The sequence below is a fragment of the Schistocerca piceifrons genome, chromosome 2 (genome assembly GCF_021461385.2).
Source record: "Schistocerca piceifrons isolate TAMUIC-IGC-003096 chromosome 2, iqSchPice1.1, whole genome shotgun sequence".
Taxonomy (NCBI): domain Eukaryota; kingdom Metazoa; phylum Arthropoda; class Insecta; order Orthoptera; family Acrididae; genus Schistocerca; species Schistocerca piceifrons.
Genome location: NC_060139.1, coordinates 84,002,152 through 84,029,548, shown reverse-complemented (window position 1 = coordinate 84,029,548; position 27,397 = coordinate 84,002,152). Strand labels below are relative to the sequence as shown.

The 27,397-nt window shown below is 39.0% G+C and overlaps 1 protein-coding gene across 1 annotated transcript in view; it reads left to right on the top strand.

Annotated features, from left to right (window-relative positions):
* The window catches only part of LOC124777500 (nuclear protein localization protein 4 homolog), a 244,756-nt gene that overhangs the window by 135,347 nt on the left and 82,012 nt on the right, over positions 1 to 27,397 (top strand). The window contains exon 8 of the mRNA XM_047252942.1: positions 15,883 to 16,043. Within this exon, the coding sequence (XP_047108898.1) occupies positions 15,883 to 16,043 (161 nt within the window). The remainder of the gene's footprint in view (positions 1 to 15,882; positions 16,044 to 27,397) is intronic.

The window sequence follows — 27,397 nt, the reverse complement described above, 5'->3', positions numbered from 1 at the left end:
ATAAAGTAAGGCATTATTAATTAATTATACTCCATCATCAGTAACAAATTTTATTTTCTAATTGCTGTCCAATGTATTACATCTCCATTTTCAAGGACTATACGGATATATTAGGTGTTACATCTATTTCCCCTTTTCACAGTGGCACTGTTAGCTGTAAAACTGAAGCAGATAATAACATCCAGTATATCCATAAAATACTTGAAAATACGGGTTGTAGTTCAGCAGCATGTTGGACAGCAATTGGAAAATAAAATTTGTGACTAGTGATGGAATATTATTAATTAATAATCCATGAAAACTAGCTCTGCCGATGATGAAGAGATTGAAGGCAGATATGAGGAAATAAAATAAATTATTCAAAAGCGCTGGCAGGTCGATAGACACACAAACATACACACAAAATTCAAGCTTTCGCAACAAACGGTTGCTTCATCAGGAAAGAGGGAAGGAGAGGGAAAGACGAAAGGATGTGGGTTTTAAGGGAGAGGGTAAGGAGTCATTCCAATCCCGGGAGCGGAAAGACTTACCTTAGGGTAAGCCTCCTCAATTTCTTTTCTCCAAATCATGTGGCCTCTTTTTCTTCTTCCTGTGTTTCATTTTACCTAAAGCTTCACTAGCTGCAATTCTTAATATGTTCTTAATCTCTCCCCACTCGTTTTCAATACTCTGTGATTGTGCTCATTATTGTGTCTAAGTGTCTTTGATAAAGATTCTTGATTGACTCCTGTTCTAGTAAGTAGACTTTATATACCTCCCTTGATTGTTCTGGGGACTTTTTAAGTATTTTATGCCCTCTATGCTTTAGGGCAACTTTTGCTTGTAGCAGGAAGTGGTCTGTGTGTTAATGTCGTACCCTCTATATACACGCACGTCCTGAAACAGAACAGCTGTTTTTGGGTTTGCTACGAAGTAGTCAATTATGGTTCTAAATCCTCTGGGGGGACCATGTGTATTTGTGTTTGTGTTTAAAGAAAGAGTTTTATATTCTGAAGTTGTTGAAAGTTGCAAAATCTCTTAACATGGTTCCACTGCTGTTGACTGTAGTCTCTCCGGCATAGCCAACTATATTATCTATTCTTTCCCTTCCTGTTCTTGCTTAATTAGTCTCCTGTCCTTCCATTTAACCTTTTTCAGTTTTAGAATCTTTGTCATCTTGTCCCATTTCGTTCAGTCAAAGATCTCTTAATCACAGACTCATTCCTTTTTCTCTTTCTATTTATCTTTCACCAATCATTCTAATTACTGCACTAGCATCTCTTGTACATCTTCCTTTTCTGAAACCAAACTGCTTTTCCCCTACATTCTCTTCCATTATACATACCTGTCTACCATTCATTACCCTCAGCATAACTTAGACAACATGAGAGGTTGTGCTTATTCTTCTACATCCTGTTCATTGCATGGTACATGATTTTTCGGAGATTGGAACCATCACAGTCTTCACGAAGTCTTCTGGCCACATACCACTTTTGTATACGACATTACACAAATCTGTCATTTCTGCTTTTTTCAGCCATAAGCTTAAATAATTCCTTAGGAGGACCATCCACTCCAGATGATTTACCTCTTTGCATTTCCTTTGTGTCAGTGAGAGTGAGATCTGTTCATTGTGTATTGTATGAGGACCAATCAAAAAGTTTCTGTTCGAGGGCGTTGCTGCAGTATATACTGTAGTGCAACTTTGATGCAGGTATGTAAGTACTGCCATGTGGGCAAGGGAAAAGTTTGACATTCATGTCTTTCCAGCATGCGTGCGGTAAACATGGATATGTGGATTATAGTAAGATTATTTCCAGACCTGTCTGAAAACATCATGGAAGAAGAAACAGAAGTAGGTGCACACAACATAGGTGAACCTATATTAAAGGAAGAGTTTGAACTAGCTCTGAAAAAATTGAAAAACAACAAATCGCCTGGTATAGACAATATCCCAGCCGAACTTCTGAAATCTGGAGGAGCAAAACTGAATCGGGAGTTGTATAATCTTGTTTTCAACATGTACGAGCAGGGTAAAATTCCTACAGACTCTGAGAAAAACATTATGATCCCCATTCCAAAGAAGGCAAATGCTACAAGATGTGAAAATTATAGGGCGCTCAGCCTAGTTACTCACGCCTCTAAAATATTAACCTCAATTATCCTAAAACGCATAGAACAAAAAGTCGAAGCTACACTCTCCGAAGACCAGTTTGGATTCCGGAAAGATAGAGGAACCAGAGAAGCAATATTTGCTCTAAACTAATAACAGAGAAACGACTAGATAAGAACCTGAAAACATACATAGCTTTCGTAGATGTAGAGAAAGCCTTTGATAATGTTAAATGGGATAAGCTGTTTGAGGTACTCAAAAAAGTAGGAATAGACCATTAAGATAGAAAAATGATATGGAACCTGTACAAAAACGAGACAGCAGTTATCCGTGGACGGACAAAACAAGAAGAGGTGCAGATATGGAAAGGTGTCCGACAAGGTTGCGCACTATCCCCTGTTATCTTTAACGTATACATTGAAGAGACGCTGAAAAAAGTAAGGGAAAATTCACAGACAGGTGTAGTAATTCATGGCCAACGAATAGATATGATAAGATATGCCGATGATATAGCTGTCCTGGCTGAAAGTGAAGAAGATTTTGTAGTCCTACTGAATAGAATGGATAAAGTTATGGGTGAAGAATATAATATGAGAATTAATAAAGCAAAAACAAAAGTAATGGCATGCGACAAAGAAGATAAGTGAAAGTCCAAGTTCGTGTAGGCAATGAACTGCTTGAACAAGTTGATAAATTTACTTATCTGGGCAGTAATATTACCAGGGATGGAAGGAGCAAGGCAGAAGTGAGAAGTAGAATAGCTCAAGCAAAGGCTGCTTTTAACAAGAAGAAAAACATATTAACATCTATGAGCATCAACCTTGAAATCAGGAAAAGATTTTTGAAATCATGTGTGTGGAGTGTGGCATGCTATGGGTGTGAAACATGGACTGTTGGGACAGAGGAAGACCAGAAGCTAAATTCTTTTGAAATGTGGTGCTATAGACGCATGCTCAAAATAAAATGGATCGACAAGATCACAAACGAAGTGATTCTGGAAAGAGCAGGTGAGAAGAGAAGCTTCTGGAGTTTCATTGTTAAAAGAAGAGTGCAATTTACAGGCCATCTATTAAGACATAAAGGACTCTTGAACACAATCATAGAGGGGTATGTCGAGGGAAAAAGACAAAGAGGAAGACCACGACTGAGGTACATGGATCAAATCGTGAAAGATGTGGGATGTAACACTTATAAAGAAATGAAGAGAAAAGCTGAAAGACACACAGAATGGAGACAAGCTGCCATTGTAGCTGTTGCAAATAAATCCGTGGATTGACCACTACAGAAGAAGAAGATTTCCAAATTCATCCAGATAGGATCAACATGCTGTTCTTCTTTTCTTGACTGCCAAAGAACAAACACCAATAGACATCCATTGGAGTATGAAGAATGTGTATGGGGTAGCATGTCTGTTGAAAACTACCGTTGTGTATTGGTACGCCAAGTTCTGTGCTGGTTGCGGTTCGAAACAGGATGCCAATTGATTTGTGAGGCCAGTCTTACTCAAGTGGGAAACACTCAAGCACTCGCCCTACAGTCCTGCTCTCTCCCCATGAAATTACCATGCCTTCAGTACCTTATAAGAGGCCTTGAATGGTCGACAATTCCTGTTGGATGAGAATGTACAGCAGGCAGGTACAGAGTTCTTCACTCAGCAGTACATGAGATTGCATGACGACATGACGAGCTGTGAGATTGCATGACGACATGACGAGCTGAGTTGCAGACAGCACTGTTCTTTGAGGTGCTGCATTGTTCATAAAAATTAACTCAGAGCTGAATGCAACCCAGACAAAAAAAATTCCTGAAATTTCATTACTATATATTAATTATTTGCTGGTGTTGGGATTTTTTTCTGCCTGAGCATAATGGTCACAGCAATTAGTTCTGATTTGAGATCAATTGTAGTAAGGTTTCTGGAAGGTTGCTGCCATTACTGAATGCAGCTTTCACACTCTGTATAGAGTGGTGGTCGTGTGCTAACTGCTAAGTGGAATTTGGCATGAACTAGTTTGAACAGGTTGAGGGCCAGGAAACTGCTAATGGTCTTGGTGGAGCAACTACACAGTCTTCAACATCACTGCGTAGTGGAGGACGGACAGACTGGAGTGCCAACAACTTGACGATTCACTGGCTTGGCATGTTGCTGCTGCAGAATTTGAGGCTTGTGCTGCATGATCGGCTATAGCTACAGCAACCTCAACAACTGCAGTGGGAATGGGCTGCCTCCCTCTCTTTACAGCATCACCTATTTCACTTGTTTCTCCAGATTTCATGATCATATTCTATAACCCATTTATTGACAAGGAGCCTCTTCACAGCTGTTTATGTTGGCAATATTCCCATAATGCAGTGCTGCTGTTCTAATAAAACAACTGTACCAGTTGTGTGTGGTCTTTCTTCTCAATAGCCTTGTGTTCCATACAGAAGACTTCAACCTTCTTAACCTTTTACATCAACACTTTATTCACAAAAGAAATCAACATACATCACAGAGCAATAAACAGCATACTGAGATCAGAACAGAAAGCATTTCACATGGTAACTGCTTAGAGCACCATATTTTCACCTGGTGGGAGAATATGGAACTATTATTATTATTTCTTTACTTTCTCAGACGTTAAGTCTGGTTAAAAATGGGAAGTGACGCGGACCTTGATCAAGCGTCACTTCCTTTTAACTGTACGGTATATGTTATATTGCATTTAGGAACTTTCGGGTAATTGAACATGTATCAATAATTACGGATTTCTGTAATTGTATATATAAGTTTGGATGTAGCTGTATTGTATTGATGTACTGGTGGATATTGTGTGGTATGACTCCTGTAGTTGATAGTATAATTGGTATAATGCCAACTTTATCCTGATGCCACATGTCCTTGACTTCCTCAGCCAGTTGGATGTATTTTTCAATTTTTTCTCCTGTTTTCTTTTGTATATTTGTTGTATTGGGTATGGATATTTCGATTAGTTGTGTTAATTTCTTCTTTTTATTGGTGAGTATGATGTCAGGTTTGTTATGTGGTGTTGTTTTATCTGTTATAATGATTCTGTTCCAGTATAATTTGTATTCATCATTCTTCAGTACATTTTGTGGTGCATACTTGTATGTGGGAACGTGTTGTTTTATAAGTTTATGTTGTAAGGCAAGCTGTTGATGTATATTTTTGCTACATTGTCATGTCTTCTGGGGTATTCTGTATTTGCTAGTATTGTACATCCACTTGTGATGTGATCTACTGTTTCTATTTGTTGTTTGCAAAGTCTGCATTTATCTGTTGTGGTATTGGGATCTTTAATAATATGCTTGCTGTAATATCTGGTGTTTATTGTTTGATCCTGTATTGCAATCATGAATCGTTCCGTCTCACTGTATATATTGCCTTTTCTTAGCCATGTGTTGGATGCGTCTTGATCGATGTGTGGCTGTGTTAGATGATACCGGTGCTTGCCATATAGTGTTTTCTTTTTCCAATTTACTTTCTTCGTATCTGTTGATGTTACGTGATCTAAAGGGTTGTAGAGGTGGTTATGAAATTGCAGTGGTGTAGCCGATGTATTTATATGAGTGATTGCTTTGTGTATTTTGCTAGTTTCTGCTCGTTCTAGAAAGAATTTTCTTAAATTGTCTACCTGTCCATAATGTAGGTTTTTTATGTCGATGAATCCCCTTCCTCCTTCCTTTCTGCTTAATGTGAATCTTTCTGTTGCTGAATGTATGTGATGTATTCTATATTTGTGGCATTGTGAATGTGTAAGTGTATTGAGTGCTTCTAGGTCTGTGTTACTCCATTTCACTACTCCAAATGAGTAGGTCAATATTGGTATAGCATAAGTATTTATAGCTTTTGTCTTGTTCTTGCTGTCAATTCTCTTTTCAGTATTTTTGTTAGCCTTTGTCTATATTTTTCTTTTAGTTCTTCTTTAATATTTGTATTATCTATTCCTATTTTTTGTCTGTATCCTAGATATTTATAGGCATCTGTTTTTTTCCATCGCTTCTATGGAGTCACTGTGGTTATTCAATATGTAATCTTCTTGTTTAGTGTGTTTTCCCTTGACTATGCTATTTTTCTTACATTTGTCTGTTCCAAAAGCCATATTTATATCATTGCTGAATACTTCTGTTATCTTTAGTAATTGGTTGAGTTGTTGAATGGTTGCTACCAGTAGTTTTAGATCATCCATGTATAGCAAATGTGTGATTTTGTGTGGGTATGTTCCAGTAATATTATATCCATAATTTGTATTATTTAGCATGTTGGATAGTGGGTTCAGAGCAAGACAGAACCAGAAAGGACTTAATGAGTCTCCTTGGTATATTCCACGCTTAATCTGTATTGGCTGTGATGTGATGTTATCTGAATTTGTTTGGATATTAAGTGTGGTTTTCCAGTTTTTCATTACTATGTTTAGAAACTGTATCAATTTAGGATCTACTTTGTATATTTCCAATATCTGTAGTAACCATGAGTGGGGTACACTATCAAAGGCTTTTTGGTAATCAATGTATGCGTAGTGTAGCGACCTTTGTTTAGTTTTAGCTTGATATGTCACCTCTGTATCTATTATCAGTTGCTCTTTACATCCTCGTGCTCCTTTGCAGCAGCCTTTTTGTTCTTCATTTATAATTTTGTTCTGTGTTGTATGTGTCATTAATTTCTGTGTAATGACTGAAGTTAATATTTTGTAGATTGTTGGTAGGCATGTTATGGGGCGATATTTAGCTGGGTTTGCTGTGTCTGCTTGATCTTTAGGTTTCAGATAGGTTATTCCATGTGCAAGTGTATCAGGGAATGTGTATGGGTCTGCAATGTATCTGTTAAATAATTTAGTTAGATGTGAATGTGTTGAGGTGAACTTCTTTAGCCAGTAATTTGCTATTTTATCATTTCCAGGGGCTTTCCAATTGTGTGTAGAATTAATTGCTCGGGCGACTTCATGTTGCAAAATTATCACTTCAGGCATTTGTGGTATCATCTTGTATGTGTCTGTTTCTGCTTGTATCCACCGTGCATGTCTGTTATGTTGTACCAGGTTTGACCATATGTTGCTCCAGAAGTGTTCCATGTCTGTTATGTTTGGTGGATTGTCTATTTTAATGTGTGTGTTATCTATTGTTTGGTAAAATCTCTTTTGGTTTGTGTTGAATGTTTGGTTTTGTTTCCTTCTATTTTCACTTTTTTGGTATCTTCTAAGTCGTTTGGCCAATGCTTGTAATTTCTGCTTCTTTTCATCTAATTGCTTTATTGCTTCTTGTTGTGAGATTTTACGTAACCTTTTTCGTTTTTTGTCTGATATTTAATTTCTTATAAATTGTGTTAGCTGTCCGATGTCGTTTCTCAGTTTTTCTATTCTTATCTGTAGCCTGTGTTGCCATGCTGGTTTTGTGGGTTTCTTCTGTGTGTTGGTTTGTTCTGATCTCTGCCTAGTGTGTATATTTAGTGTAGTGAGTGCTCCTATATAAACCAGTAGTTGTAACTCTTCCATAGTTGTATTTTCATTTATTTTGTTGTGTATGATTGTGTTGATAGTTTTTATTGTTGTTTCGACTTGTGGGTTGTTTGGCGGTCTATGCAAGAATGGTCTGATGTCTGTATTTGTGTCTTTGTATTCTATATATGTCAGCTGAAATTTCTCTTCTATGTCTAACATGTGTGTCTCTTCGTGTTCTATTTCTGCTTGTTCTGGTGGCTGTCTTGAGATTTCGTTTTCCTCTGATTGTTTAATTGATGTGTGTTGGTCTTTGTTTGTTTGCTCTGGGATGTTTGAGTCCATTACTGTATTTTCTTCTTCTTCTGATTGCACATTATTTTGTTCCAGTATTTGTTGTACTTGTTGTTTGATGTTTTCTAATTCTGACTGGGGTATCCTGTTATTTTTTATTATTACACGGATCTGATCAGCTAGTCGTTGTTCTGTTAAAAATTTTAATTCCGGGTATCTGGTAATAAATGTTGTGTATACTTGTGATCTGTATCCAGTTGTGTTGGTTCCTAGGTTTGTTGCTTGGTAATAACAGAACATGAGGTGTCGATTAACTTCATCTGACCATCTCATCCTCTGTCTTTGTTTTCCTTCTAGGGTGGTTGCAGGAAGCATATCCTGCAAAACACCTCTATTTGGATTTAAATCATTTTCCAGTTGGCTAGCAGTGCCGTTACCATTTTGGGCGGGCATAGGGTTCAAGCGTCGTCCCCGACCATGACGGCGCTTGTCCGAGGCTTCTTTAGTTCTGTCCTGAACCAAGTAATCACACTAAAAGGGGGGTTAGCCCTATTAGTGGTTTGTTCTTTTCGTCGCCTTTTACGACTGGCAGAACATACCGGAGGCCTATTCTTTTCCCGGGCCTCCACGGGAATTATTATTATTATTATTATTATTATTTAGCCTGCTCCATTAAGGAATGTACCTACCACGTTTCAGCATCCTATGATGTGTACAGCCCACACTGCAGCACTTGGGACACCCTCAGTTATGTTTCGACTGAACCAGCTTGAAAGTGGTGGAAGTGGCTAAAATCATACCAAAGAAAATCAGAAGAAAGATGTCACAGTAAAAATATAACAGAAAGCTGTCATGATACACATCAAATAGTTCTGTTTGGGTAGAGAATTACAAAACAGTGGTAGGATTTTGTCTAGGCAAAGTATTGTGAAAGTTATTGATGTGTCTTCATCAGTGTTTTTATTAATAAATAGTAATGAAAACGTTGCCTTTAAGTGAAACTAGTTGTCAGAAGTGAGGCATTCTGACCTCATACTTTGATGGAAATACATCAGTTGCTTCAAAAGGTATTTTCAAAAACAAAAAAATTAAGATTAGCAGTGTTCTCTTATCAGGCTTTGTAGCATTTAGTTGATGGAAGCCATTGCCCACAAAAGGTATTATGTCACAGTGAGTAAGGCATGGTTTGACTTCCAGTACATATTAGTGAACATAAGGATGATTTCTGAAAGGGAAACCAAATATGAAAACTTTAACCACACAAAGAAGGCTGATACAGTAACGATAAGTAAAAGAGTCAGTATAGGAAAGCTTGGATGATTTCAAGTAGTGACTGCAAGTGTTATGTTATTTTAGAAACAATGTTTATCCTGTTGAATGTAGGTTGTAATAGACAAAGCACATTTCATCAAAGCAATCAATTTGGAATAGAATGATTGGTCACAATTGATCTTGGATTTATGAAAAACACATCTTGTTGAATCAAATTATATCACAAGATAGACCTATAATTCTGTGTATCTATCTTGTGGTGTTTCTTTGGGATTGGAATGCCCTACGACTTTTCCATCCACTTGGCACACTTTGTTGTTTTGGTGTCTAGTGATAAACTGCCGTTATGATCTGGTTTTTCTACATGTTTGATATAAAATATAATGGGCATCACAGCAGCTAATGTGACCTTTACACTAATCAAGCAATTAAAATAAATTTTCATTTTCATGCTCACTCATTTATGTAGTGTTAACTTTTGCATCTGTTGAATGTAGGAACTATTTTGTGATGTATTTTGGTGAAACCACTTTGAAAGACAATATAAAATGTTAGCCTCCATTTTATGTGTTCCACTTCAGTGTCAACGTGCTCAGTGAGCATCTAGAAAAATGACTTCTGTTTCATTGACTGATGACGGAGGAGTAAAACTTCTTGAGCATTTGTTTATCAGAAAGCATTCAGTTTAATTTGAATCTGCTGTGCATCTCTCTCTGCTTTGATTGTAACTTTGTAATAGTGTTAGGGAATCATGACAAATTGTTCTCATCCCTCACTGACGAGCACAGCACAAACTTATCTATCACATGGCCCATAGTATGTCTGAATTTTTACTAGAGATCTTCCACATGGCCCTCCCCAGAGCTGAAAATATGTTGCTGACTCTTTAGCTAGTTTCTAAACATTTTCTCACAGAAATATCTTTCCAGTATTTTTAAACACTGGAAAGTCCAAGTTGGAAATAAACAGTTATGAGAAGGATAGAGTGCTACTCACCATAAAGATGACACATTGAGTTGCAAAATGAAAACAGTCTCTTCATTGAGCCTCTTTGCAACTCAACATGCCAACTTCTTAGTGAGTTCATTTAATATTTGGCATCTGTGATTCGTCTCTCTGTGTTCACTGATTGAAAATTGTGAATTTGTTTGTTGCCCGCCGATCAAGTGTGCTTCCTACATAAATGGGTTGCCTCACCACTTTCTATAGCTAATTTTCAGAAAATAATTTTATTACATTGTTGCAAGGTTCTTTGTATTTCCTTTCTACTCTAAATTTGTGTGATTAGATGGCACATTAAAATGTTGTATTACTACTTTGACATGAATTCAGAGTTTATGCACAATACTATCCAAGCTTTCTCTGAAGCATTCGACAGCTTCAGTGCTTGAAGTGGGTGGACGTTACAAAAACACAGTTGTTATTTTGGCCCCCCATGGATGCTTTTCCTCACTCAGATTATCTCATATTCTGACTGTACTTTTTCACAAGACATTATGCAGCTTTTTATATCAATAAATACTCCTACACCACTGGTGTCCAGTATATCACTATGCATGCTTTCCATTTGGAATTTCGTATTTCACTGCTATTTACAGGCTGGTCAAAGAAATACTAAATTTTGAAAGGTGTGTTGGTAGCCATGGGCGATTGGTAGCACTGAATAACGTACACCAGCCTGACAATGACACCTTGTCATTTAATTGTCGTGAATACTTTGAGTGGTGTGCAATGTGCATTTGCAGTCAAAGTGTATTGCAGGAATAATTTAGGTTGCCACAATCATGTTCTATCAGCACATACAATTATAACTTGGATACTTATTTCAAGGAAACTGGTTTGGAATGGAAACCTCCAAGCCGCTTGCAAACCATTCGTACATGCCAATCCATTGTCACTCAGCATCTTTACAGTTACATAGTTAAAGTATTTGAAGAATTTTAGTAAAGGACTTGCAATAAGATGGTGAGAGCTGCAGGAGAGGTGGGGATACAGTGACTGTATCAAGTAATGAAAATTGTGTGGAGACAGAAGATGATCCCATAAGGTTGGGAGAAGGGAATAGAAAAGAGTGCAATAACTGTCTGAGGATAAAATTGATGAGTCATTGTGCAAAGATTTTTGAAAAAATTTAGGAAGTACAAATTCAGGCAAAATTAGGAGGAGGGATGAGAGAAGAGCAACATGGCTTCAGAACAGGAAGGCCATGGTGGCTCTAATTTTTGCTGTAAGACAATTGCAGGAACAGCTTTGTGAATATGGAATAGATCTACTAATGACCTTCCTGGACATTGAAAAAACGTATGATAGTGTACATAAAAGCAAAGTGTGGAAAGTCCAGGAGAACAGAGGAGTAGCAAAACAGATTATTTGGAGGATAAGGGAAATGTACCATGGAAGTGTGAGCTGTGTGAAAGTGGGAGCAGAGAGATCAGCTTTGATTGTACACAAGAATGGCTTGAGGCAGGGAAGTGCACTTTCACCATTACTCTTCATTGTAGTGATGGATGATATAACATGTACAGTAGCACAAGTAATTGGTGAAGGAAAGATGAAAACTATGGTGCTTGCAAATGATCTGATGATTTGGGGGAATAAGGAGGAAGAAGTACAAGAGCAGTTGGATGTATGGGAATGAACAGTACAAGAATATGGGATGAAATTTAGTATAAGTAAGAGTGAGATGATTATCACAGCAAGTACAAAGGAGAGAGGAACAACTGGAATAATGATTGGTGGGGAACAATTGATGAGAGTGGAGAGTATCAAGTACCTAGGAAGCCTGGTACAGGAAGATGAAAAAAAAAAAAGACAGAGAAATAAACAAGTGGTGAAAGGGGGGGGGGGGGGGGGGGAGAAAAGCAGAAGCATTTCGGAAGAGTATCAGAAGCCTGATATGGAGCAAGGGTGTACCCCAAATCAGTAAAAAGATTATATACTGGTCATACTATGTCCCGATACTGACATATGCATCTGAAACCTGGGTTATGAAAGGAAGAGAGAAAAGCAAAGTACAAGCTAGTGAGATGAAATTCTTGAAGAAAAGTATTGGAATGACAAAGATAGACAAGTTAAGAAAGGAGAGGATCAGGGAGTTAATGAAGGTGGAACCATTACAGGCTGAGATGGTATGGGCATGTTAAGTGAATGGAGGAGAAGAGGATACCCAGGAGGATATGCAAAATGAAACTGGAAGGAAAGAGACCAAGAGGAAGTCCAGGAGGCAGATGGCTGAAAGGAGTGGAGGAATGTGTCCAGAAGAAAGGAGAAGACTGGACCAAGGTGAAGATGAAGAGATGGTGACAAGACAGAAGACAATGGAGAGGCTTATGTTCCAAACAGACATGGCCAGAGGCTGGATACTGTCCAAGATGATGATGACGACAACTTGCAATGACATCCATACAAGTTCTAGATCATCCAGGAACTGAACCTCAATAATCATGTTATGCGACATCAATTTGTGAATTAATGCTTCAAAAGATAAACAAGGATGAGGAGTTTATTAACAAGCTGTGGATATCATACAAAGTGTTATGTCACCATGCCTGAAACCTTTGTTCTGCAACAACTACAGAGATTTCCACAAATTACTGATACAACCTACTTTCAACTAAATGGATCAACATCACTCAAACCGTGGATATCAATGGCTGCTGTACACCAGTTGTTTGGGGAATGTGTAATTTCAATGGGCTCCCAGATGCCCTGGTTTATCAGTTTGTGATTTCTTTTTGTGGGTTCATGTTAAAAGCAAAGTATTCCTTAGTCGACCTGTGACAACAGAAGAATTGGTAGTCAAGATCCGAGAAGCATTTGCTGAAATTCCAGTTAAGATGTTATATCAAACCATGGGTAATGTGACTAAGAGTCTGCAGGAATATTTGCTTAGAGAAGGAGCTCACCTCCAGATGTTATCTTCAAAAAATAAACTGTACTGTATGTTTTCTGAAATGACGTTATTTTTACTATTAAATGATATAAATAAATATTTAAAAAATTGTTTTTATAAAAATTATTTAATTTTCCAAATTTCCTGTTCTTTGAATCATTTTGTTTTTTTTTGGCTGCAGCTGTCTTTCTGTTTATTACCTACTCGTTGTTATCATTAGGAATGAGAGTAATGCTAGAACCTTGCCCTCAGTTCTGCTGCAGTTAATGAATCTTAAATTTATATTTTCTTTTCTGGACTTGCAGTTGTGCATAGTCCCCTCCATAACAAATGTGACTGTGTGCTGTAATACTCCCAGTAACTCATCCGTCATACAGAACTGTTTATTTAACAAAGAAACCTCACCTGCATGCCACAGGTGCTCTGCAAAATGAGGAGCTGTTTGCATAACGTATTGCACACCTGACCAGAGAAGTGGGATCTTACAATTGTTCACCCTATAATGCAAGCCAAGAAATCCCCATAATTATTACAGAATTGATAGTGTGACTGAATTTATTCTTCCACTCTCCTCCAGGCAGAGGGGTCACAGTCAGTTTTGGGGGCAGTATAAAGTGTTACAAGCTATGTTTTCACTCTACAAGGTAGGCTAGTGCTCTTCAGAACATCAACCAGCTTCCAAAATAAGCAGGATGGTTTTTGAACCAAGACACTAGGCGTATTGGGGCTGACACGAGCCACGTCTTGCAACCAGCTACACCAAGTGCATTTCCATCGTACTCTCTATTTTGGGCTTTCCAATGACAAGCAATTCCTCCTGATTCATAAATCGTGACCTGTCAGGGTGTCAGTCTCACAAGGTGAGGTGATTTGTGTCAGTTCAGTTTTATTTTCAGGACAGTTTCTGTTGTCATGGCTATAAAACTAAGCAAGCATGATAATTCATTTAAAGAGATCTGCTTCAGTTGCTCTAATATTTATTCAAACCATGATCAGTTTTGAGATTTTAAAATTCCAGCTTCAGATGTATGAAATGATATATTTGATAATACAAGGAGCGGCGAAAAGTTTCTAGCCTGAGATAGTTACCATAATGTCTCACACAAACACCACCACCTACTTTTGTGGTGACCCTTTGTGGGTATGCAAGTCAAATTTTGTGGCTCCAGCTTCATTAGTTTTGCCACTAGAATGCATTGTATACTGTAGTGTAAGCAAAATGGCAAATACTGAGAGAATCAAGAACCGTGCTGTGATTGAATATTTTCATTTGAAGGGAATGACACACAAGGAAATTGCAGAGGACATGCAGAATATGCTTACGGACAGTGCTCCATCTTATTCAACAGTGAAAAACTGGGTGTCCAACTTCAAATGTGAAGAACAAGTGTGGAAGATGCGCCAAGGAGCAGAAGGACTGTCATCTTTCCACTGATGAAACAGTGACTGCAATTCACGATACGATTTTGCAGGTTCGTCGAAATGCTGCAGCACATTGTAACTACTTTTGGAATCTCCCATGGGTGTGCTCATGGTATTGTTTATATATTTTGGGAATGCGGAAAGTTTCATCTTGGTGGGTCTCAAAGACTTGTATGGAGATTAGAGACGGGAGCATATGCGGTGTTGTGTAGAACGTTCGCCAATTTTAAGTGGATGAAGAAGGCTTTCTTGCAAGATATGTGACAATGGACAAAACATGGGTTCACCACATTGATCCTGAGATAAAGCAACAGTCACAACAATGGAAACATCATTCATCCCCTACCCCAAAAAAATTCTAGGTGCAAAAATCAGCCAGTAAGGTGATGGCTTCGGTCTTCTGGGATGCAGAAGGAGTAATTATAGTGGATTACTTCAAAAGGGCGTAACTATCAGTGCATCATACTACTGCACCCTCCTATGCTGTTTGAGAAAAGAGATAAAAAAAAAAAAGGCACGGAAAATTGGCACGCAGAGTTCTTCTGCATCAAGACAATGCACAGACACGCAAAGGCCTTGCAACACTGGAAACTCTGCGTGACTGCGGGTTGAAAATTGTTACATCATCTGCCATATTTCAAGGTTTGTCTCCATCAGACATTTTTCTTTTCCCAAACCTAAAAAAAGACCTCAAAGGACGAATATTTGACAATGATGCAGTGATTGATGCTGTGAATGCTTTGTTGGACTCGAAATCGAAGTACTTTTATTTTAATAGTTTGCAGAAGTTGTCTGAGCATGCCAGCAAGTGTATTAGTGTACATGGGTATTATATTGAAAAATAAATTGGTATTATGAAACTTCTGTCATTCTTTATTTGTTAGGCTAGAAGCTTTTTGACCCCCCCCCCCCCCCCCCCCTTGTTGTGTATTACCAAATACTATAATTTCATAGAACTGGAAATGAGATTTGAAAGTCTTGAAACTGATAATGGTTTGAATAAATTATCGTGCCACTCAGCTGCAGATTCCCATACACCAAATCTTGTGCTAATTAAGCAACGAAGAATTGAAAAGATCTAAAGCTTTTAAATTTTAATGAAAGTGACTGAACTACCAAGGTATCTCATATTAACATAGTCCTTTTAAAATACACAGACTTAAAAAGCACTGTTGAACGAAGGGTAAAAGGAAAGCTAGTGTTAGCTTTCGCACAGTAGTGTGTAATAAGATGATTAAACTAAACTCCCTGTATGAACTAAATACTGCTCCTACTAATTATTACTCACAGTTTGGGAGCTGACACATTACATTTCTGTAGCAGTTCAGACAATTCATTGCCATGGAAACATTCAGTTATTCGTGTTTTGTACAGGGATAGAAATTTCATTGCATAAAGTATACATGTTGAAGTTTACCTTTGTCACCAGTTACAGTACTTCTTTGTTTACTTTTTACATTTCATTCTTTCTACAGGTGATGCAAGCAATCAAGTCCATATGGAAGGATATAGTGTTTCTAATCAGTGCATGGCTCTTGTGAGAGACAACTGTCTTGTCCCAACAAAAGATGCACCAGAACTTGGTTATGTTCGTGAATCAACGGACAAACAGTACGTGCCAGATGTCTACTACAAGGTAGGTGTTCACTCATTCTCACTTTCTCATACTGTTACAAATGATTGTACACGTTAAAAAAAATATTTTGTAAGCCTGCAAATACAAGGCATTTAAATTAGTATCTAAATAAGCAGTTTGGTGCCCCAGATAAAATTGTTTTCTGTTTCGGCTAGCTTACTTTACTTCAGAATTGTTTATTTACCTTTGATTGCCATGCAGAAGAAATATTACATGCCTTTAATTAATAAAGTTCTGTGGGGCCATGTGTGCCAAAAATACTCTGTCATTGAATGAGTTTGTACTTTCCACAGGAGGCTAACAACAAACTTTGAAACCAAAAAAAAGAGGACTAAAAAATTTAAAAAAGTGAAACATCTAATAAATATTTATAACACTGTGTACAATAAATAATATATTAATGAGATAAATTACATGTTTCAGAGTCATATTAATTATCAGCTTTATCTGTGATAATGAAAACAGGACAAAGCAATGAATTAAAATTTGTATCGAGGCTGGATCTCCTGCTCACTAAGTAGATGCACGAACTGTTGTGCCGCCTTGCTCTGTGGCTGACATAGCTACACGGAATATCACAGTATGTTTCCCTCTGTAATGCAAACTTCAGTTCACACTTCAGTGGCTTGGTGTTCTCCTTCTTGACTCATATCAGCATTTCAGAAGCAGACTTCTTTACATCTGAGGAAATTACACCTTCTCATGCATGTCACGTACTTGGTGGTACTGTGTTGTTATGACTGGTTGTTCCAAAGGTTTCAGTGATTCTGAAGGAATGTCATCTACTCCAAGTGGCTATAACAGTTCTGTGTAATCCAAATTCTATATATCCGACCTTTCAGCCTTCCCTTTTGCTTCCTTAGTACCTGCTTACCATCTGAGATTTTTCATTCATGCAACTGCTTCTCTGTTCTTCAAAGGTTTCTCTAATTTTCTTTATGCTGCATGTTTGTATGTTTTGCTTTCTTCAAATAAATACAGTAGATCATGTATTACCCAAGGACATATAACGGGTGTTGTCTTGTTTTCTGTTTGATCCTCTGTTGATTGCACTGTTCCATCTGTCAGATATACCTAGCCAACACTGGAGGAAAAGATAGATTGCCACTTACCATAAAGATGAGACGGCCACAGCACTCCTCAGCAAAAGAGAAATGCACACCATTCAGACACACAAGCAAGCACACCTCATGTTTCTTCTGCTGAATGGTTGGTTTTGTGAAGAAGGGACCTGGGGAAGGATAGTGAGGCCAAATTGAAGGTAAAGAACTCCAGGAAGGTGACCAGTGGGTGGTTAGGTGGGATGGAGGGATAATCACAGTTGGATGGTTGCATGAACTGGGAGAGGCAGGGTACAGTGTTGGAGAGGCAGGGTACAGTGTTGGAATTAGGTTGGTTTTGGTTGGAGGGATTGGCGACAAAGAAGTGCTTCCATCGCTGGGATCGGGAGAAGGAGAGTAGGTCTTTGACAAGTCCAGCATGGTTAAATTTGGGTTTAGGTGAAGGTGAGACCTCTGAATAGGATTGAAACTTCAGTGGAACTGAAGGTTGTGGTGGAAAGATTGACAACAGTGTTACTAGGGATTTTTGGGGGAAATGGCAAGTTGAAAAGGTAAGCTAGGCAAGGGTTTAGGTGCAATGAGGGGTGGAAAGGGGAACAGTATGGGGAGGATAGCGCTGTGATACTTGTGCCCCAGGGCGGCAATTGGATGTCATTTTTTTATTGTATTTTTTCTCCTCTCCCAGTCATTAGTTGCCTAATACTCCAGTAGAAAATCTTGTGACTTCTGGTTCTTTCACTTTAGTCAGGTCTCATCTCCTTAATTTCCTACTTTTGCATGATTTCTTCAGTGTTAATCTGTAATTCATGATCAATAAATTATGGACAGGTTCAAAATCTGCTCTTTGAATTATTTTGCAGCTTAATATCTGGTTTTCAATCTCTGTTTTACTATTTATAAAACAGTGATTATAAACCTTTCTTCGTAATTCTTCTTTGCAGTGAGTAGACTGTGCTCTTTGTAAAATTCTACCAGACAGCTTCCATCTTTCATCCTTTCCCCCAGTCTTTGTTCTCCTATTATTTTTCCTTATCTCCAGTTTCCTTCTGTGGTATTCCAGTCCTCTCTCATAATTAAATTTTTGTCTCCATTAATGGACTGTGTAATTTATTTTATCTCATCACACGTTATTTCAATATCTTCTTCATCAGTAGACCTACTTGGCATACAAACTTGTACTACTGTGGTGACTCTTGGTTTTGTATCTGCCTTGGATATGATAATGTGTTTTTTATGCCATTTGCAGTACTCCTCTGCATTCTTATCAGTTGACAACCCTACTCCTACATTATTTCTGTTTGACTTTGCATTAATTATGACAGCCCTACTCCTGCATTATTTCTATTTGACTTTGCATTACTTACCCCGTATTCACCTAACCAGAAATTCCATTCTTGTTGCCACCGCACTTTACTAATTCCTACTATATGTAATTTCAGCCCATCCATTTGTCTTTTCAACTTCTCTAACCTGCCAACATACTTCAAGGATATAACATTCCACTGTTCTTCTCATAGAATGTCAAATTTATTTTTTCTTATGACAACATCCTTCTGAGTAGCTCCCATGCAGAGATTCAAATGGAGGACTGTTATGCCTTCAGAATATTTTACCCAAGAGAATGCCATCATCATTAAACCATACCATAAAGCTGCATGTTCTTGGAAAATGTAATGGCTGTAATTTTCCTTTGCTCTCAGCTGTTCATTGTGCCAACATAACAAGACCATGTTGACTAATATTACAAGGTCAGGTCAACCACCAAGCGAGGTGGCGCAGTGGTTAGCACACTGGACTCGCATTCGGGAGGACGACGGTTCAATCCCGTCTCCAGCCATCCTGATTTAGGTTTCCCGTGATTTCCCTAAATCGTTTCAGGCAAATGCCGTGATGGTTCCTTTGAAAGGGCACGGCCGATTTCCTTCCCCATCCTTCCCTAACCCAAGCTTGATCTCCGTCTCTAATGACCTCGTTGTCGACGGGACGTTAAAAAACAACACTAACCACTAACTCAGGTCAACCATCAGGACTGCTGCCATTGCAAAGGCAGCTGCCCCTCTTCAGGAACCATGTATTAGTCTGCTTTCCCCATGTATACTATCTGATTTGGTTGCACCAGCAGTATTGGTATCTGTCTTGTTGAGGTACACACATCACCGCAAAATAGCAAGGTTCATAGATCAGGAGTCAGTTACACTAGTTTCTGTTTCATTATGTGGACTGTAGAGAGGTTAAAGAAATCTCGGAGCACTTTAATGTGGCCCCTGTGTTGGCCATAATTGTACCATGTGACTAACAAAATGTGAAAAAGTTCATCATTATAATGAACTAAGCATCTTATAGCGACAAAAAGAGACTTACAATATTGAGTAATTGCTACAAATAAGGATAGGTTTTATCTTTGTGATAAGCAGGATAAAATTATATGAATAAGGAGAAGAGTGTGTGTGTGTGTGTGTGTGTGTGGGGGGGGGGGGGGGGGGGGGGGTCAAGAAGGTAATTTCAGAGTAGAGGAATATGGAAGAGCTCAGTGTGGGTTATTTAAAAGATGAAATGGGTGAGTAAAACCTAACAGTGGAAAATCCAGTATGGAATGTAACAATATTATGATCCTTCTCATAACATTGAGATAAACCTAGTGAGAAAGAGGATCTTGAGGTGAAAAGGGGTAAGAAACAGTACGAGGTGAAGAACAAAGAATTTAGGCTTCCCACATCAACAGCTATACAGACATGTCGTACTGAAGGATGTGTTGGAAGAACAACCGTCACTTTACTGGTACGGTGGACCTGGGACTCAGAAACAAGCAGGAAACAGTGAAACCATGATGGTTTTTTTTACATAGATATTGGAATTGTAAATTTTTAACACTGAAGACAGACAGCATAGCCTTTTCAAAGGGATTCACTTCACCAGAAAAATAGCTTCAGTAGTGACGTTGTATGTGTTACAGGTCTGTTGCTTATTGCCTTATTAAGGTATTTCTACTGCTTCTTGTAATCATTGTATGTCTCACTGAAAACAGACTTCTCATTAATGGATCTCTTCAATGAAGTTGAGAGGATGACATATATGAGTCACTCAGCATATTTTTAAGTTCTCCCATGTGACTATCATTCTTTCTTAAATTATTTGTGTTCTGATCTGAGACATAAGCTGCTTTCTGATCTGACTGAATGGTTTGTTAGTGTATCGCATCATCTCTGGGACATCAAAACCAAAGGAGATTTACAGATAGGAGTCTGTATGGGATTAGCACCAATATACAGGGTGTTACAAAAAGGTACGGCCAAACTTTCAGGAAACATTCCTCACACATAAATAAAGAAAAGATGTTATGTGGACATGTGTCCGGAAACACTTAATTTCCATGTTGGAGCTTATTTTAGTTTGGAAACGCTTAATTTCCATGTTAGAGCTCATTTTAGTTCCGTCAGTATGTACTGTACTTCCTCGATTCACCGCCAGTTGGCCCAATTGAAGAAAGGTAATGTTGACTTTGGTGCTTGTGTTGACATGAAACTCATTGCTCTACAGTACTAGCATCAAGCACATCAGTACATAGCATCAACAGGTTAGTGTTAATCACAAACGTGGTTTTGCAGTCAGTGCAATGTTTACAAATGCGGAGTTGGCAGATACCCATTTGATGTATGGATTAGCACAGGGCAATAGCCGTGGCGCGGTACATTTGTATCGAGACTGATTTCCAGAACGAAGGTGTCCCTACAGGAAGACGTCCGAAGCAATTGATCGGCGTCTTAGGGAGCACAGAACATTCCAGCCTATGACTCGCGACTGGGGAAGACCTAGAACGACGAGGACACCTGCAATGAACGAGGCAATTCTTCGTGCAGTTGACGATAACCCTAATGTCAGCGTCAGAGAAGTTGCTGCAGTACAAGGTAACGTTGACCATGTCACTGTATGGAGAGTGCTACGGGAGTACCTGTTGTTTCCGTACCATGTACAGCGTGTGCAGGCACTATCAGCAGCTGATTGGCCTCCACGGGTACACTTCTGCGAATGGTTCATCCAACAATGTGTCAATCCTCATTTCAGTGCAAATGTTCTCTTTACGGATGAGGCTTCATTCCAACGTGATCAAATTGTAAATTTTCACAACCAACATGTGTGGGCTGACGAGAATCCGCACGCAATTGTGCAATCATGTCATCAACACAGATTTTCTGTGAAAGTTTGGGCAGCATTGTTGGTGATGCCTTGATTGGGACCCATGTTCTTCCACCTACGCTCAATGGAGCACGTTATCATGATTTCATACAGGATACTCTACCTGTGCTGCTAGAACATGTGCCTTTACAAGTACGGCACAACATGTGGTTCATGCACGATGGAGCTCCTGCACATTTCAGTCGAAGTGTTCGTACGCTTCTCAACAACAGAGTCAGTGACCGATGGATTGGTAGAGGCGGACCAATTCCATGGCCTCCACACTCTCCTGACTTCAACCCTCTTGACTTTCATTTATGGGGGCATTTGAGAGCTCTTGTCTACGCAACCCCGGTACCAAATGTAGAGACTCTTCGTGCTCGTATTGTGGATGGCTGTGATACAATACGCCATTCTCCAGGGCTGCATCAGCGCATCAGGGATTCCATGCGACGGAGGGTGGATGCATGTATCCTCGCTAACGGAGGACATTTTGAACATTTCCTGTAACAAAGTGTTTGAAGTCACGCTGGTACGTTCTGTTGCTGTGTGTTTCCATTCCATGATTAATGTGATTTGAAGACAAGTAATAAAATGAGCTCTAACATGGAAAGTAAGCGTTTCCGGACACATGTCCACATAACATATTTTCTTTCTTTGTGTGTGAGGAATGTTTCCTGAAAGTTTGGCCGTATCTTTTTGTAACACCCTCCACGTAGATTGTGGTAAAAGGTACTACTGTGAAAATCTACTGACTGTGACTGTAGGGTGTATTCATTGCATGTAGACACAGAATTTTGTCAGTGTAAGAGAATGGTCAAAGCTGTAGAAACTGGAGAAATTAGTTGTGAAATAGTGTAAATATGGATATGGAAGGAATAGAATTATATTATGGTTTAGGATTCACTGTAATCACACTTGAACATACAATTGAGTGAGGAGTAACAGATACTACAACATTTGAAACTTGTTCTGGTAGATGATGGTCTTCTATCACAAACATGAACACAAGGTACACTAATCCCGCTACCCCTCTCTGAGGATATCTGTTTCTAAATTACTCATGTTGAAAGCTGTTCTTGATCCAAATTCTGGAGTATTTAATGCATGTTTATTGGTAAAGAAATTTCAGAAAAAGTAACTCCACTTTAATGGCAGAGTCGTCAGTAACAATACCATCATTATCATGCAGTGGAGGTATTGATTGTGCTTTGCAATTGGTACACACAGCCACAATCTCTTTGGACTTTCTACCAGATTTTGAGATAGAGTTTCATTGTGGAAACTATTAAAAGCTTCTCTTTTTGACGTCCATACTAAATTTTGAGCTTCTGTAAAACATTTACAATCTTTGAGATTTTGTGTTCTTTTAAATCTGGCATCCTTTTTTCATTGCTTATGCGACATTGTACCAACGTGTTTTGTGTACCAAGGGGGTCTGTACTGTCTCTTTTTAATTGCTGTCAGTACTATTTCTTTGAATGTAAGTCACATCTGGTCTACGCTTACTTTGCAAGGAGTGGACACTCTCAGGAAGGTGTCAAGTAAACTTTTACCTTCTAGTTCAAACACCGTGTCACATGAGACATAAAGATTGCATCGTACAGATTTACCAAATAGAATATACACTTTATTGTTTCTCTGTGAAGATTTTGCGGGTGTTAATGATACTTGCAGGATGCACTGACCAGTAAGTTTGTGACATCTGGATTAATGACAGATATTTTTACCCTGGAATGTGGCAGAAATAATTAAGTGTGACAAGAAAGGGCTCTTGTAGTCTTGCTTGTTCAGATAAGTAATATGATATTCTTGAAAATAATCAATGTTTGGAAATATAATATACTTCGATTAATAAAAAAATCTACTCACCAAGTGACAGCAAAAGAAAAAACGCATAAAAGATTTAGAAATATGTAAGCTTTAGGAGCCAGTGGCTCCTTCTTGTGAAGAAGGATTGAAGGGATGAAGGAAAAGGACTGGAGAGGTTTAAGGAATGGCGAGAGTTATGGAAAAGTCACCCAGAATCCCAAGTCAGGGGAAACTTGCCAGATGGAATGAGACGGAAAGACTGATTGTTGGTGCCTGCGTTGGACAAGATTTGCAAACCTGAGGACTTAAGGCAGAAGATAGGGTGATAAACAAGACAGGGATTGCTGAAGAAACATTGTGCAAGAATCAATTACAGCAGTAAGTGTATGCTTTTACATGGTAAACAGGTCGGAAAGTAGAAGTCATAGTAAAATAAAAGGAGGCAGAGAAAAGGAATAGTTACTGAAAATAATTGCTGAGATCACAGAAATTAACATAAACATAGGCCAGGTGGGTGATATGAACCAAGCAAATGTGTTGTAATACCAGTTTCCACCTGCTTTTCAGATGTGGTTCTCCCCTTGATAGTACCCTGTGAAATGAAACATTCCGTGTACCAACAGTTATATAAACACTGGCCAGCCTTCTAAATTGGTATGACTACCACCGAGTTATCAGTTAGGATGAGTGGGCTTAGACAGAGGGTGTATACTGGCAACGCAGCACTTCGTAGATGGGAACTGGCGTTACAACAAGTGCTTGATTCTCGTCTCCCAACTGACCTAAATTTACATTAATTTCTGTGCTCTCGGCATTTGTTTTCAGTAACTATTAGTTTTGTTCACTCCCTTTTATTTTACTGTATCATTTATTTTCCGACCTGTCTATTGCCCACATCAACCTCATGTCTGAAATGTATAATACACCTAGCTTTCCACTGTTGTTGGCTCTTGCACAAAACTTTTCAGTAATCTCTGTTATCACTCTATCTTTTACCTTCTGGTTTTCAAATCTCATCTGTGGCAGGCACCAACATTCAGTCTTTCCTTTTCATCCTGTCTGGTAAGTCTCCTCTGACCTGCGCTTTTGGACAACTTTTCTGTAACACTCTTCATTTCCTAAACCTCACTAGTCATTTCCCTTCATCCCTCTTCCTTCCGTTTCAGCCCTTCTTCTAGAATGAGGAGCCACTGACTCTGAAAGGTTGATCATTGCTAAATGTTTTATATGTATTTTGTCCTGCAGCTGCTTGGTGAGTAGATTTTTTATTGTTCCAACTATATTATATAATGTGATATTCTGTATAGATTGGGTAAAACGTGTATGGATTTTATAACAAATGTGTCAATTCTATACATAAACATGAAGCTAATCACAGCAGCCCACATAACAGTTTTGCATTTGTCACATCAAATACTCCAGCACTGCAACTGGGGTGAGTTGTTAATTTTGAGGGAGCAGGTTGGGTGAACCTGGAAGAGGTGAGAAGGGAGGAACAATCGCAGATAAGAACACAGTGCCATAGGAAACAAGTTCTAATGGTAGCTTCAGTTGTGACATGTTGGACATGGAGATTCATGGGAGGTGTGGAAGGGATACATTCTTTGGTCCTGCTACCCTTAGTAGTATCTGGTATAAACTTCTACCTGTGTATGAACCCAACTTCCAGGCCTTCACCTCTCTGCCCCCTTTAGCTCCTCTTATTCCCTATCTCCCATTTCTAGTGGGGTCATCTCAGTGGCCAAACTCTTCCCTGTATCTCCAAGTGAAATATATTTCTGTCGCTCTCTGCGCCACAGCAACCTTTCTCTGACTCTCTTCTCTGCTGTTCTTCCATACCACATACCTTCCCCCTTCCTTCTCCTCACTGATGGGAATGGCAGCATGGTTAAGAAATTAAACTCTTGGAGGGATGACATTTCAAATCCTTGGCTGCCCATCCAGGGTTTGGTTATCTGTGCATTTCTTAAATCACTGAAGGTGAATGCCTGGATGGTTCCTTTGAAAGAGCACAACCAATTTCCTTCCCCATCCAAGCTTGTGCTCCATTTATAAAGACCTAATAATAGTCGGGATGTTAAATGGTAATTTGCTTGTGAGACCCCAGCTTCTCCCAACTTGTACAATGTTCAAATAACTTGTGGGAATGCAGAGAAAGATAACCCCCCCCCCCCCCACACACACACACACACACACACAGACACACCATAAACACTAGTGCTATCACAAAACCAAAGATGACCAACTTCAAAAGTTATCAGTAGTGAAATTTAATGGCCAACAGGTGAGTTAGAATTAACTCTGCCCCCACCCCACGCACCCCTCCCTTTTTTTTTTTTTTTTTTTGACAAGGGAAAGTGCAGTATTCCACACAGAGTTTAAACAGAAATCTACATCCCTATTTATAAGGTTACTCAGTAGTGTAATTTCAACTGCTTCCTCAATAACACTGACCCAGTAGCTGGAAGTATATGGCAGAATCTGTGTGTTCTTATATTCCACAGGTTGACAGCTGCCAAGACAATGTTCTGCAATACCATAGTGACTCAGCTGTTGTAAGCTGTGTAATACTTGTGCTCAGGACACCGATCCTTCACAGTCCTGATAGTCTGATTGCTTTACAACATGCCACAACTGCAAGGAATACAGTAGACTGATTCCTTATGCAAGCCAAGATCATCCTTTATGGTACCCTGATCTTAGATGGCTGTCAAAAAACGCATTCCACATCTTATTTCCACAAAATATGACAAATCCTGTTGGGAATGCTCCCTGTGTAAAGTAAAAGGGCCATATACTTTGATGTCACCTCGGCATTATCACCACTCACCAGGTGCACGGTTGGTTGATAGTGCAACATATGTCTGATCTGTCTTTCACTATTACCATTCCAATGGGAGGTGACCAAAAAATGGGCTAACTCAGCTAAACAACTTTGAGGATCCAAGGTGACATGGACCCGGTTAATCTAGGTAGGATATTCTCCTTCATGCTGAGCCAGATGATGACAACTATCAGCCTATAGAGACAAGTTAGTGAGAGTAGGCTTCCTGTGATTGGCATGTCCCAATATACTATCAGCCTTCCTCCCAAACAATATATCAAGGAAGGGAAGACAGCCATCGTTTCCCGCCTCCATTCATGAAGCAAATATTTGGGTGGATTGATTTCAGGTGTTCCAAAAAGTTGTTCAAATTCTCACTGCCATGAGGTCAAATGACAAAGGTATCTTTTACACCTGTAAAAACACAAGTTTCAAAGCTACCAACTCCAAGGCACATTCCTTGAAATCTTCCATAAACAAATTGGCAATAATAGCTAACAACGGGTTTCCTGTTTCAATTCAATCTGTCTGCTCACAGTATGGTCATTAAACATAAATTAAGTGGAAGTCAACAAATGTCAAAATAGGTTTGTTTATTCAACATCAAACATAATCTCAGTCAATTGCAATGAATCAGTCTGTGGAATAAATTGAAGCGAGAGAGCACACAAAGACTTACTAGAATATCAGTCATTCAAATGTGTTCTCTCTAACCATCATCAGAAATCCGCCATATCCTTAATTAGATGTTCACACTGACCCACTAGTGAGCTCAACAGTGTAGTGAGATGATTTGCTAAATGATATGTCACAGCACCAGTATTACTGACATTTGCCTAAGAGGAACCCTTTCCTTGTGGACCTTCAGAAGGGCATACGAGGGCTGTTCAGAAAGTAACCTCCGGTTGATTTAAAAAAATACACCAAGTTAAATAAAAATATTTTAATATATACATCTTACAACTACATCTTTGCACTATTTTTCTACATAGTCTCCATAGCGATTGAGGCACTTATCGTATCTCTTCACAAGCTTTGAAATTCCTTCTGCATAAAAATCACCCGCTTGTGCCTGGAGCCAGCCTGTGACCACATCTTTGAGCTCTTCGTCGTCATCAAACCGCTGTGACCCGAGCCATTTCTTCAAATGCATGAAGAGGTGATAATCACTTGGCGCCAGGTCTGGGCTGTAAGGTGGATGGTTGATAACGTCCCACTTGAAGGACTCAAGAAGGGCCGTTGTTCTGCGAGCAGAGTGAGGACGGGCGTTATCGTGCAAAAAAACGATACCGGAAGTCAGCATACCACGGCGTTTGTTCTGTATAGCCCGTCTTAACTTTTTTATTGTTTCACAGTACACGTCTTGATTAATGGTCATACCACGTTCCATGAATTCAACCAACAACACCCCTTTGGCATCCCAAAACACCGTTGCCATCAGTTTTCTGGCAGAAAAATCTTGCGAGGCTTTTCTTGGTTTGGTA